The sequence below is a fragment of the Sander lucioperca genome, chromosome 6 (genome assembly GCF_008315115.2).
Source record: "Sander lucioperca isolate FBNREF2018 chromosome 6, SLUC_FBN_1.2, whole genome shotgun sequence".
In the NCBI taxonomy this organism is placed as follows: Eukaryota; Metazoa; Chordata; class Actinopteri; order Perciformes; family Percidae; genus Sander; species Sander lucioperca.
Genome location: NC_050178.1, coordinates 37564727 through 37578799, shown reverse-complemented (window position 1 = coordinate 37578799; position 14073 = coordinate 37564727). Strand labels below are relative to the sequence as shown.

General features: G+C 40.7%; 1 protein-coding gene across 1 annotated transcript; it reads right to left on the bottom strand.

Moving 5' to 3' along the window:
* Positions 1 to 290: 290 nt before the first annotated feature.
* LOC116052857 (mas-related G-protein coupled receptor member X4-like) lies at positions 291 to 4998 on the bottom strand. The gene is made up of 3 exons (XM_036002580.1): positions 4738 to 4998; positions 3991 to 4178; positions 291 to 819 (listed from the first exon to the last, which is right to left on the bottom strand). The coding sequence occupies exons 1-3, from the start codon at positions 4996 to 4998 to the stop codon at positions 291 to 293; spliced, it is 978 nt and encodes a 325-aa protein (XP_035858473.1).
* Positions 4999 to 14073: the final 9075 nt, after the last annotated feature.

The window sequence follows — 14073 nt, the reverse complement described above, 5'->3', positions numbered from 1 at the left end:
ATCGCTTAACCGGGTGCCTGGTTAGCTCAGTTAGCTGGTAGAGCAGACGCCCATATATAGAGGTTTATTCCTCGACATAGTGGCGCGGGTTCAACTCTGACCTGCTGCTTAACCCTCATGTTGTCCTCCCATTTTCAACTTTTGAAAAAATAAGTACCCAGTGAGAAAAACATTGGGAAAAAGCGGGAAAAAAAAAAAACTTTGAAAAAAGTGACTGAAACATTGAGTTGGTTGACAGGAAGACAACACAAGGGTTAAAATCAGTGTGGATGTAGCCTGAGTCCACTTTTCTAGTTCTCTCTGTTAGTGTTGTTTTCCAGACTGCTGACATCTTCAACTCTGCAACAACACACAGAGGCCAAAATCTTGTCTAGGGCCCCTTTCCTCATGAAAATATACAGAACCAAGTCTGCAAGAGGATTCAGCCTAATAAACACATTAGCCAGGCAGGAGAGAATAATAGTTTGTGATGGGTAATTTCTGTCTTTCTCTACTATCATCCCAATGATGGTGGGAAGGAAAAGCAGAGTGTAAATTAACAGCATCAGGATCAAAGTTCCTACAATTCGTCGTTTTTCCTCAGGCAGGATCGAGACGGAGGCAGACAGGGCTTTGAGAGTCGCACAGCAGAAGAATATGAGCGGTGGGAAGGGAAGGAGCAGAAGAACAAGGATGAGGATTGATGAGATGTCAAAATTACCAGCAAATAAAGTGAGAAAGTAGAGAGCAGGAAGGGTCCAGGCCACGACACAGATCACCACAGTGGACTTGATGGTTCGTCTGCAGCGGTACCACAGTGGGAAGACGATCAGCAAATACCTGAAATACAAGATAAACAGTTTCAGATTTCAATAATACAACGGTCAGACACAGAAGGAGCTACACATGCTGGATCAACGTATTCTCATGAACAGGTTTGGACGATACAGTATGAAAATGTATACACAACAATTCATATGATATCGTACGAAATTAGGCGGCCGGCTACAGAGCTGACAAAAGGTGACTTTGAGCCGGTGTTGTGTTGAAGTCTGTTCTCCCGTCGAATAGTGTTTCCTTGCTGTTAAAATGCATACCCCCCCCCCCTCTGTAGTTAAGATTAGGGATGAGGTTTGGTTCAGGTCTAGGTAGGGAAAACAGATCTCCACGGGGAAACACGGGGTACAAAGCACCGTGAGATGATGGTCCTTTCAGCGGTCGGGGCAGTTGAGTTTAGCAGACACAATGTTAAGTGTCAAGAGGCAACAAGAGTTAAGTTTAGACACCAAAACGACTAGCTAAGTTTTCTCTTTAACTTCTTCTGGGACATGAACTCTGCTCCCCCTCTTTAAAGCCCTGTGTTTTAGGAGCCAAACATCCCCCCCGACCTCCTCCCTACGAGGATCTTCACGCTCTTATACAGCAGCAGTCAATGTGCTGCTGACAGTAATAAATACACAGAATACATACCAATCAGTGGCACAGGCAGAAATAGTATTTTGGGCGGCCAGTACAGAGTTCTGAGTGGGCCATTTTCAAAAAGACGTAGAAGTAGCAAAACGGACAAACTGAAAAAAACAACAACAGTAGCCTACTGTCTACAACATGCTCAACCAACAAAGGCCAGTCTGAAAAGTTTGTACACAACAATATAGATAAAAACCTGTCGATTTTAACCTATTCAGGCTAAACTATATTTGCACCGGCAGAACCAGCAGCATTGGCTCTGCACAGCACTGTTATAAAATTAACTATTTTATTGCACAAAGTGGCAACTAAACATGAACCCAAACAGCAGAGAAGGTGTTTACATACTGCATGACATACCTAGAACAGCCTACATCAGACAGAAATCACACATGTAACATCCTTTGTGCATTCATAACAGCATTGTTGCTTCAGGACTATGGTCAGATCATGAGCAGCAAATGCGCTACCAGCAGTAAAAGAAAATCAAAGACTGAAAACCTCCAGACAAGCATTGTTTGAATTATGAAAGATATAATGAAAAGTGGCCAGCAAAGTGCCAAACAGTGACAGGATCAAAGAAAACTAAAAACTAAAACGATGCTAAACATGTGCGTTTATACCAAAAAGCGTCTCCGTGTAGTTTTCAGAGCTATATGTCAGATGGTTCATGACAGGGGCGATTCTAGGATCTGACCTTTGGGGGGGCTCAGCCCCTAATGAAAAGTTAACAGTAGTTAAGCTAGGGGGGTCCGGGGGCATATTTTTTTTTAAACCCTTAAATTATGACTTCTGGTGAGTTTTGGGGAAATAAATAGACAGATTGAGACATGCAATTATGACAAACTATCAACAGATTCAAGGCATCTGCTGTGAAAAAAGATGACAACTACAAAGCATGATTATTGCTGCACACATACCCAGGGGCGTCGGACTGGGGGGGAAAAGGGGACTGAGTACCCAGGACCCTCATGTGAGGAGGGCCCAAAAAGATGGTAGAATGAATAGCTGTGGATGTGGGGAGGGGCCCATAGAAAATGCCTTTCTACAGGGCCCAGAATTTGGAGCTACACCCCTGCACATACAGTGCCTTGAACTGGTAAAATAAGCCTTAACATATTTTTAGACAGGATTATTCATGTTTTTTTCTGCTGTTAATTTTCAACTTTTTCATTTACATCATTGATAGAAACTGATATGGTTATACAGCTAAATGATGAATAATCTAATCTAATAATGCCTCTGAACCAGAAAATCCAACATCTCTTTTTCATAAGAGCCTAGTCCTCCATGAAATGCATATGTAAATATAATGTGAATATATTTTAAATGTTTTTGCCCATACAATATATGTCCACTTTCTCACCTGGTTTTTCCAGGTCCCTCTCTTTGTCCACTCTCTCTCCATCCTGCTCTCTCTCTCCATCCTCCTCTCTCACTCTAGCCCCCTCCCATTCCGTCATATCACTGACAATCACATACAAAACATTTTGTAATCAACTAGGAAATAATCAAATAAAAGAGAAAACAAAAAACACAGTAGTCCTACTATATATATATGTCTTATAGGCTACCTAGCCATTTTCTCACCTTGTTCATCTTGCTCTCTCTGCCCTTCTCCCTCTCTATTCTCCTCACTCCTTTGTGTTGTCAACCAGAAGGCAAATGTAATCGACTAATCAACAGAGAATGCATCGTGTAGGCTACCAAAGGTTATACATTCACCTATTTATAATATATGTGAATATGGGGTTGCTGTTCAGTGCAATGGGATAATGTTAAAGGCTTATCTTATACTTTATTTTAAAAAAAGAAACGTATATCCATATATGGGGAAACTGACTGTGAGTCAGGGCTTGTTCTTCCAGTGTTTCAGTTCTGATATGAATGAGTCTGATGATCCGTCAGGTCGAATTATTTATTTTTCATTTGCATTGACAGTTAAAAATAAGAAAGTGTCTGGTAGGTAGGTAGCGGTGCTCAAGCCGTTACGGCAGGCTATTAATAGCACACTTTAAAAATGTTGTCTAACGTTGCACAACAAAATTGGACTCCGTGGTGAATAAGCTAGGCTAATTCAGATATATTGCCATCATTGTGATCAGGGAATCACAGATTGGTTCCACAAATACTACACCTGTAGCCTACTTAACATGTTCATTTGATTAGATTTAGATTTTCACTCCATTAGCCATACCTTTTCAGTGGTTGAAAGTAGCCATACTCTGACGACCGAATTCCCCAAAGTTATCTGCGCAGACTGAACATTAGGCTGAGGCGCCCTCGTTCAGGGAATCACAGACAGGCTGTTGACTTTAGGCTACAACTGAGCTGAGCCTGTCATCATTTATCCTATTTCATCGCTAAAATCAGGTTTGCAGAAGTAATAACGTTTGAGCACTAAACGATTTCACAAAATCACAATGATAAGGACTTTATTTTTCAGGGGTGCTGAGATGATTTTTAGGGGTGCTTCAGCACCCCTAAAAATAACCTAGCGCCGCCTATGGTTCATGAGAACAGCCTGGCTGGATAGATAGATACCTTTCCAGGGCGATGCACACCATGAAGCCAACACTGGTCAACAGACTGTAGCGGTAAATAATAATGGAGATCATTATTATTATCTCGCTCTCAGGGCGTGCCACGTAAAAGATCATGTAGCAGAACTGGAGGAGGTCAGAAATCAGAAGGTTGATGACGTAGATGGGAGCAACGTGATCATTTCGTACCTGCAGGAAAAGTAAATCAGAGTAAATCTGAACTCTCTGCTCAGCAGTTGCAGTCAGTCAGCCAGCTTTTTGTTGTTTTCTTTACATCTTTTATCAAACTCTTTTGTGCTCTCAGGAACATCAGATATGATAACATATTCTCACTCCCAACTCGTCACATACTGACACTTGGTCAGGACCCTATGGTGTCCCTACGTTGTCAACGTGCAGGGTAAAACCACTTAGGGTCAGGGAAAGATCATGGGGGGGGGGGGTTACTAAATAGACGTTTAGGTGACCAACAGGACAAGAGGACATGAAGCTCTGAAACTTGACTAATGTCCTGTACAAGTGCTTATGTCTTCATGTACTGTAACTGTGTTCTATGTTTCTGCAGAACAGGAACCTGCTGGAAACCAGTTTTTAAACTGAGTCAGGCCCGTTTATTGTAACTTAATGTTACTTTTAATCCTTTCCTGTATAATAAATTAAATGAAATGAAAGTTGGTGCCCAACCCAGATGAAGATCCTTTACAGACACATACAGTAAATCAATAAATCTCATTCCTAATGTTCATACCAGAGAGTAGAGAGAATAGATGGCGATGAGGGTCAAAGGAAGGCCGATGCAAATGATGATGCACGTCACCACATCTCCAATGAATACAGTTTTAAGGTACTCGTTGTCGTAGTAGTTGTAGTAGTAGTAGTAGTAGTAGATGAAGTTGCTGTTGGTGAGATTATGGGAGCCTGAGGTAAATATGCTGGTGCTGTTGGTGTAACCATCGTAGTCAACATTTTCAAAGGTGCTGTTGTCCTGTGTAGTGTTGTTAACCTCCATTCTTCAGAGGGTAACCTGTAGGTAAGGAGATCAGGTTATAGAAAGGACTTTTGGAATTTAAGTCTTTTTGAATAAATCAACATTTTAGCATGAAAATGTTCCAGGGACCTTTGTTTGAGCAGATTTATAGTTTCTTTGTATCTTTTGTGTGATAGTTGTGTGTCTTTTTAATGGTTGTTTTGTGTGTCTTTGTAGTTGTTTCATTAACTGTTGTCGCTGCAGGAGGGTTACCTTTTGTAACCTAACTGCCCCGGTCAGGGGCGGATCTAGAAAAATATTTATGGGGTGGCGAGAGGGGGGCAGGAACTTTTGAGGGGTGGTGTGGTATATTGACAGTCTATAACTTTCTATACACTTTGACTTAAGTTCTTGGTATAAGGAGATGCATGAACTTTACGTTTACTGCACACATCTGGAAATTGTTAACATGAGTAGAGGTCCCCCCAAGACAGAAGATACCTTTTTTGGAGTTGTGCCAGATAACAGGCATTGATTGGTCAGTTATCTGGTCCAATGGTATACTTACAAAATCACGTCCTATGCTAATACAATGCATTGAGATATAAGCTGTGTGAACACAAAGGAAAGGCAGAACGACTTTTTGGAAGATTGGGCTGGTCGTTCTCCAAGCTCTCTGCAGGAGTTTGTAAAAGTGATGCTGAATCTTTGCTTGTAATAAACCTTTTTATAATCAAGAACAGTGTGGGCGGATTCCTCTTCATACAGCATCACAGCATTACTATTTAAGGCACCACAGTGGCAACATATGGCAGACGTATATATACTGAATTTTATCAGAGTTTGATGAGAAATAGTATGTACACACTACAAAAGGGCACAGGCTGCCATTTACAAACTCAGACAGACAAACTTAATCTCATGCAATCAATATCTGGCATTTTAGGTTTCATGTGAAACAATTCATATTAGGAATAAGTGACCATACGATGAGATCTCACTTAATAGGAGATAGAAGTATGATAGAAGTATTATCACAGGAAAGGCATTAAGGTAAGACACAGGTGATGAGTGGCAGATGTGTGAGAGGGGAAGCAAACAAAGATTAGGAACTGTCATTGATTAGTTCTAACCATCAGACTGTGTTAACACACACTAACATGTTAGCCTGGGAGAGTATTTTAGGTTCATTTGTTACATTTTTTAATTTAATCTGAGCAATAGATCTAAAATGCATTCTACACAAAATATAAAAACTCATCTCCCCATCTCATCACACTTTCACACTGACAACTTTCCCTAATTATTCATATTTAAGCAAACATTAATTTTTATATTTATTTGATGTCTAAGCAATGTCTCTTAAATTTTATAAAGATGTCCATCTTTGTCATTCGTTGTTCTTATTCATATGTAACTTAGTATATATGCAGCAACAGTTTCCGTACCATGTGGACCAGCTCGACTGGAGCTCGTTGGTGATGGCCCAGGCACTCTGCTTTCCCTTTCACTGTCTGAGCCCTGCACGGTATCTTGTCTCTCGCTTTCTCCCTCCTCATCTTACGACGCTGAAGTTGGCATCTGATTAGCAGCTTCCGATTCGGCAGTTAAGGGAAAATTTAAGGGGAACTTAAAACTGTCCGATTTACATTGCTAAGTGACTGATTCTCCGTTTTTTGAAGCTCTTACCGTATTGAATGAGTGTTAGTCATTAAGGTAAATTATTAATTATGTCTAAAACACACTTTTAGATTCATGAAAGCTTTATTCTATTTGTGAAAGTGTAATAAAGGGAGATTTTACTGTTTTTTGCATATGTAGACCACATTAGACCAGGTCCAGATCCAAAACAACAATACCTAGACTTGTCAAATCTGGACTAAATTATCCCAGAGAGGCTGAAGAGTCTTAAAAACACAGTTTCAGATTTGCGAAAGCTTTATTCTATTTTTGAAATTTTCTGGACCTGGTCCAATGTGGTCTATGTGTGAAAAAAACAGTAAAATCTCCCTTTATTGCATTTTCACAAATAGAATAAAGCTTTCACAAATCTGAAACTGTGTTTTTAAGACTCCTTAGACTCTTTAGGATAATTTAGTCCAGATTTGACAAGTCTAGATATTGTGGTTTTAGATCTGGACCTGGTCCAATGTGTGATTATTTTCAAAAATTAGGTCCTATGTTCCCACATTTCTTTTTTCATAAATTGGTATCAGAATGTATCCCCCTAACCCTAACCCCAACACTAAACATGTTGTGGGAGGATAGGGCTTAAATTGAAGGGAAATGTAGGAACACAAGACCTAATTTTGAAAATGTCCTAGAAATGTGGGAACATAGGGCTGTGGGAACATAGGGCCTAATTTTAAGAAAAATATTAGAAATGTTGGACCATTGGGCCTAATTTTAAGAAAAACATTAGAAATGTGGGACCATTGGGCTGACCTCTAGCTATCAGAAGTATCTGGACTTTGAAGAGACATTGCTGTGATTTGGGCCGATTCAAAAGAAAACAACATACTGATTTAGATGATTTGAAAGGTTTTGTACATAAGGAACTAAATTTATGACTTTCTCAAAAAGAATGTTTGTAATGTAAATGTAACAATCATTTAATTACTAAATTCACTTCTGAGACTTTTTTATGCGAGAAATCAACTATGTAGAGGTCAAATATGGGCCGTTTTACGAAAATTAATGGCTAATTGCAAATTTTGTCCGACTGTGTGTCACAGTTCAGCAGGAGCTCAGCAGGCTACGTGACAGCGGCCGGTGCTGCCTTGCCGCCCGGCGTGTCCTACTTCATAGACTCGCTGTGAGCTAGCTGGATCTCCGAAGGGAAGCCCGCGGCGCTCCATACCTGCGCAAAGTCACCGGTTCTGGGTTACTGGACTACAGAATGCTGAGGCCCTGATGGAGCTCCAGGGCCTGCAGCTAGCCGCGATTCATAGGATTGAAGGGACAGTAGCAGCTAACGAAATCCCTAATGTTCACAAAAATGCATTAAATTGAAATCGGACACCATAGTTAGCTTTATAAGACCTTGGGGGTAGATGTTATGTAAGTGGCGTGATGAAATTCAAACTGTAAATATACAAAAGTTATGCCGAAAGTGTAGCAACGATCTTTTCCCATAGGATTAAATGAGACACATAGCCTAGCTTGCAGCTCCGGAGCTCCGCGGAGCCCCGAGCCCCGGTCGTCCAGTAACCGAGAACCGGTGACTTTAACTGGGTATGGAGGTTGCCGTTTTCTCGTCAGACTGTGTGGAGGTCTTAAAGTCCGACACGTCTTACTAAATTTGCAATTAGCCATCAATTTTCGTAAAACGGCCCATAATTGAGCTTTATATAGTTGATTTCTCGCTTAAAAAAGTCTCAGAAGTGAATTTAATAATGAAATAGTCCAAAAAACAATGTATAACTTTGCAGTGTCTGAAATATGAGACCTGCTGTCTCGTCTCCAGTGTGTTTCTATGTTTCTGTGTTTCTAATTCCTCAACCAATCAGCACGCAGCTCATCTAAATATTCATGAGCATACCATATTTGGAAGACAAGCTCTTGTTCCAAATAGAGCCATATTCACAGGGTAGTTAAGGGCCTAATAAAATAGCATTTGGGCAATTTTCAGCCCAACCAATGTTACATACCCTATTAGAAGACCTTAAGGAACAGTGTGAAATACCCTAAATAATCATTCTATCACCCCTTTAAGAGTCATTTTGAGTCTTTTAAGAGTCGTATTGTGTCGTTGTATGGTCAGTATATGTCTTTTTATGGTCAATTTGTTTGGTTTAAGAGTAATATTGAGTCTTTTAAGAGTAATGTTGAGTCTTTAATGGTCATTTTGAGTCTTTTAAGTCATTATGTGTCTTTTAATGGACATTTTCTGTCTTTTCATGGTCATTATGTATCTTTTGAGAGTAATTTGGAGTCTATTAAGAGTCATTTTGAGTTTTTTAAGATTCCTTTTGAGTCTTTTGAGTCATTTTGAGTCTTTTGAGTCATCATGTGTATTTTTATGGTCATTTTGCTGAGAATCATATTATCAGAAGTATCTGGACTTTGAAGAGACATTGCTGTGAATTGGGCCGATTCAAAAGAAAACAACATACTGATTTAGATGATCTGAAAGGTTTTGTACATAAGGAACTAAATTTATGACTTTCTCAGAAAGAATGTTTTTGTATTACAAGTTATCTGAAATCTTATGTTTAAAGATGTAAAGGAGGAATTATACAATGCTAACTTTTGATGATTTTAGGAGAAATCTACAGAAACAAAGTGTAGTAACATCAATGTTTTCTTTCCATTAGTCTGAAGAAAGACATCTGATGGAAGATTAATGAATTGTAAAATGATCTTTTTGCTGCAATGTCTCGCCTTAAAAGTGACGAAGAAAAACTGATTAATCTTCTCATTTCACACTAAAACATCATTAACTGACTGTGTTCTGTCTCTGGTTATATAACACGTTATCAACAGTCATATTGTCACAACACAAAGGTATTTACATATCTCAGCTGTCATCATTCCCTGGAAAACAACATCAGCAACAACATGCAAAAGATGAGAGCCTCTCCTCCTCTCTCCCTCTCCCTTCCCTCCTCTCTCCCTCTCCTCTCTCTCCCTTCCCTCCTCTCTCCCTCTCCTCCTCCTCCTCTCTCCCTCTCCTCCTCCTCAGATCTCAGCTGTCATTGTTTCCTGGAAAACAACATCAGCAACAACATGCAAAAGACGAGAGCCTCTCCTCCTCTCTCCTCTTCTCTCCTCTTCTCTCCTCTCTCCTACTCCTCTCTTCCTCTCCTCCTCTCTCATCCTCTCTCCTCCTCTCTATCCTCTCTCACTCTTTCCTCTCTCCTCCTCTCTCCCTCTCATCCTCTCTCCTCTCTCCTCCTCTCTATCCTCTCTCACTCTTTCCTCTCTCCTCTTCTCTCCTCTCTCCTACTCCTCTCTCCCTGTCCTCCTCTCTCATCCTCTCTCCTCCTCTCTCTCCTCTCTCCTCTTCTCTCCTCTCTCCTACTCCTCTCTCCCTGTCCTCCTCTCTCATCCTCTCTCCTCCTCTCTCTCCTCTCTCCTCTTCTCTCCTCTCTCCTACTCCTCTCTCCCTGTCCTCCTCTCTCATCCTCTCTCCTCCTCTCTCTCCTCTCTCCTCTTCTCTCCTCTCTCCTACTCCTCTCTCCCTGTCCTCCTCTCTCATCCTCTCTCCTCTCTCCTCTTCTCTCCTCTCTCCTACTCCTCTCTTCCTCTCCTCCTCTCTCATCCTCTCTCCTCTCTCCTCTTCTCTCCTCTCTCCTACTCCTCTCTTCCTCTCCTCCTCTCTCATCTTCTCTCTCCTCTCTCACTCTTTCCTCTCTCCCTCTCCTCCCCTCTCCTCCTCTCTCCCTCTCCATTCTCCCTCTCCTCCTCTCTCCCTCTCCTCCTCTCCCTCTCCTCCTCACTCCATCTCCTCCTCCTCTCTCCCTCTCATCCTCTCTCTCCCTTCCCTCCTCTCTCCATCTCCTCCTCCTCTCTCCCTCTCCTCCTCTCTCCATCTGCTCTCTCTCCGCCTCTCACCCTCTCCTCCTCTCTCACCCTCTCCTCCTCTCTCTCCCTCTCTCCCTCTCCTCTCTCTCCGCCTCTCTCCCTCTCCTCCTCTCTCCTCCTCTCTCCCTCTCCTCCTCCTCATATCTCAGCTGTCATCGTTTTCTGGAAAACAACATCAGCAACAACATCAATAATTATAATAATCATTTGTAAAATGTACTCTAGATATATGGACTCCTATCCTAACATGTCTAAACACTACTTTCTCATTCATTGATATTCTTATATATCATTTTCTTCTTTCATTCTTCCTCTACCAAAGATTTAGTTACTTCATAACACTGTATCTTTTTTTTTTAATTCTCACACTGAAACACCCAAATGAAATGTCCAAAGCTGTCTGCTCGTTACAGTTTCTATTTTCATTTCTATATCTGTTTACAGTTCTTTTATTCTTGTTTAATAATCTCTCTTTATAAGAAAATGAGTAATGTTTTAAAGTGTACCTTTTGAAAGCTGTGAGCCGAGCTGAAAGAGTTGTCAGATGTTCTGTCCTCTGCAGTCTCCAGTCAGTATGATGACATGGATGATAATCTACCTCCTGTTTTGGGAGAAGAGGCGTGGTAGAGGGCGTGGTGATGGTGATCTAGCAGAGCAGCAACCTTTGTGCAAATGATGAGAGCCATGGTCATTATGTGTCTTTTAAGAGTCAGTATGTGTCTTTTAAGACTCATTTTGTGTCTTTTTAAGAGTAATTTTTGTGTGCATGTCTTGTACATGTGTACACATATCTTGAGTACTGCTGTGAGGTCTGTACCTTCAGCCAGGTGTTTCAGTGATTTAATGTAATGTTTAATATAAATGGACACTGGTTGAGGCGTTTCCTGAGTTTAGATGAGGATATTTATTAATTAACTGTAACTTGTCTTTGGTTACACAACTCTATCCTGCTGGGAGACATGTTATCAATAATCACGTTGTGACAACACACAAAAGTCTTTTGCATACTTGTTAGTTCCAATCAGATACAGTAGTCGTGTTTCTCACACATTGAATTCAAGGGAAGGGAAGTAGAAGTTTGCATTTTCATTTGCATTCCTGTTCTCCTTGTTTTTGTGTCACTGTATTTACAGGACAAGACGACGACAACACATAAACAAAGAGACTCTAAACAGTTACAAGAAGATGAATAAGAGCACAAAGAGATGCAAAACGAGCATAAAAAACTCAATATGACCACAAAGAAACAGAAAACGATTCAAAATGACCACCCTTTAACCCCTCCCTGATGGACATTTCCACCTCCCGTTGCCTCAGCAGAGCAGGAAACAGCACCAAGGACAGCTCCCACCCCGGGGCTGATCTGGTTGACCTGCTGCCCTCAGGGAGGGGCTACAGCTGCATCAGAACAAGGACTAACACATTCAACAACAGGTTTTTCCCAAAAGCCATAACCACTCTGAACTCACACATGCACTGACTTCACAGTCTTACCCCCAACCCCCGGACTATCTCCTACACACATACTGTGAAATATTTAATACTTAATATTTAATACTTTGGATAATATTGACAATTCTGTGCAATTTCATTACTGCGCAATATCATTACTTCACTTCACACTGCACATCACACTGTACATAAAACCATATCTACCTTTATATTTTTTTTAATATATATGTATATAGCGTCTCAGAACTGTGCACCTTACACCATTGCACTAGTTATTTCATTACATGTTGTTACATTTCTCCTGCGTACCTGTTGACACTGAAAAAGGAGTTGCTTTCGATCTTGTTGTACACGTCTATAATGACAATAAAGGCATTCTATTCTATTCTATTCTATTCTATTCTATTCTATTCTACATGTCTGTGCCCAGGGGAAAACACAAGACTTTCACCAGGAAACAGGTGTTCATGTATATTATTTCTTTTATTTGAGTTGTGAAGCTGGTATTGAACCGTGCTGCATTAACAGGTTTTATGATGACGTGTTAGATGTTGTGCGTGTTGATGGAAGCGGTGGAGGAAGTATTCAGATCCTTTACTGCCATAGAAGTAATCATACCACACTGTAAAACACTGTGAAACAAAGACCGTGTGTGTGTGTGTGTGTGTGTGTGTGTGTGTGTGTACCTGACACAGAAACAGGTTTGTCTTTTGTTGTGTTTTTTTTTACTTTACAGTAAGTCTCCTCCCCTCAGGGAAATCCCTCGTCAGGTGAAATGTTCTGACTCATCCAAATACTTTGAGTTATATCTTAACAACAACTCATCTGTTCATCAGATTTTAAGTAATATTGCATCTTTTTGTTATTTTTCATATATTTCTATTCATTTAGCATCTTTTAGTTGTTGTGTTTGATCTTTTTTGACTGGTTTTGAGTGTCTCTGTGATCATATTGTGTGTTTTTCAGCAACATTTGAAGAGTCAGGGCCCCTGGCTCTGTGTCTGTTTGTAATCTCTTGAAACAAAGTGAATGAATGTGACTCTACATGATAAAGGATCACTCTCTGACAAAGGTTGATCCAAAATGTCTCTGTCCTGCCACCTAGTGTCTGCTCTTATGAATGGACCAATCACAGCGTTCTGTGTAGAGAGAGAGAGAGAGAGAGAGAGAGAGAGAGAGAGAGAGAGAGAGACAGAGAGAGAGAGAGAGAGAGAGAGAGAGAGAGAGAGAGAGACAGAGAGAGAGTTTTGTGGGTGAAAGTCTGAGCCATCATCCCCCCTGTTTTCTGCATTATTCCTAATAGGTGAGTATCAATAATATAACTTACAGGTATGTATTTTAGGACCTTTATCTTGTTGCTAGGATACCACAACAATAATGATATTGAATTTAAAGTTAACAGTGAAAAAGAAGAAGAAACAAAGCTGTGCAGCTGGATTTATAATCTTTTTATTTCACTTCTGTTGTTTTGGAAAAGAAGAAATAATCTTCAAGCTGAAGAAGTTAATATCAGAAACACAGGTGTGTGTGGTGTGTGTGTGTGTGTGTGTGTGTGTGTGTGTGTGTGTGTGTGTGTGTGTGTGTGTGTATGTGTGTGTGTGTGTGTGTGTGTGTGTGTGTCTGTGTGTGTGTGTGTGTGTGTGTCTGTATGTATGTGTATTGGTGCTGTGGAAATCAACAAAGGAATATAACAAAAAGAGATCCTCAAAAGGAAGACAACTACTACAGCTCTAAGAAAACAAAAAGATAAACCAAAATCCTCTCTAACTAAAATACTTTACATAACAACAACACAACGCACACAGCAGCCCTGAACCTAGTGGAACTAGACAAGACAAACCTGTTAAGTGGAAGAGAGATGTCAGTTATTAAAGCTCAAACCTCTGGTCCACTTCCTCACACACACATACAACGAGGACTAATCTGGTCTGACAGCTGCCCTGAACTACCAGTCAAGCAGACTATTTAAGCCGGAGGTGGACTTCACCGGAGCTCCTCGATTGGAGCAGTGGTCGCATGCCACACCAATCAGCATCACCATCTCAGGAAACCCCAGGAATTGGGCGGGACTTCCCTTACCCAACCAATCTGCAGCACCATTTATATTAAACATTACATTAAATCACTGAAACACCTGGC

Bases quoted from the DNA above. Each gene is read 5' to 3' on its own strand.
- LOC116052857 (XM_036002580.1), bottom strand. From the start codon at position 4,998: ATGGAGGTTAACAACACTACACAGGACAACAGCACCTTTGAAAATGTT. The intron at 4,179-4,737 runs GTATGAACATTA...CTTTTCCTGCAG, and splicing joins TCTATTCTCTCTACTCTCTG to GTACGAAATGATCACGTTGC. The intron at 820-3,990 runs GTATCTATCTAT...CTTGTATTTCAG, and splicing joins GTGTGCATCGCCCTGGAAAG to GTATTTGCTGATCGTCTTCC.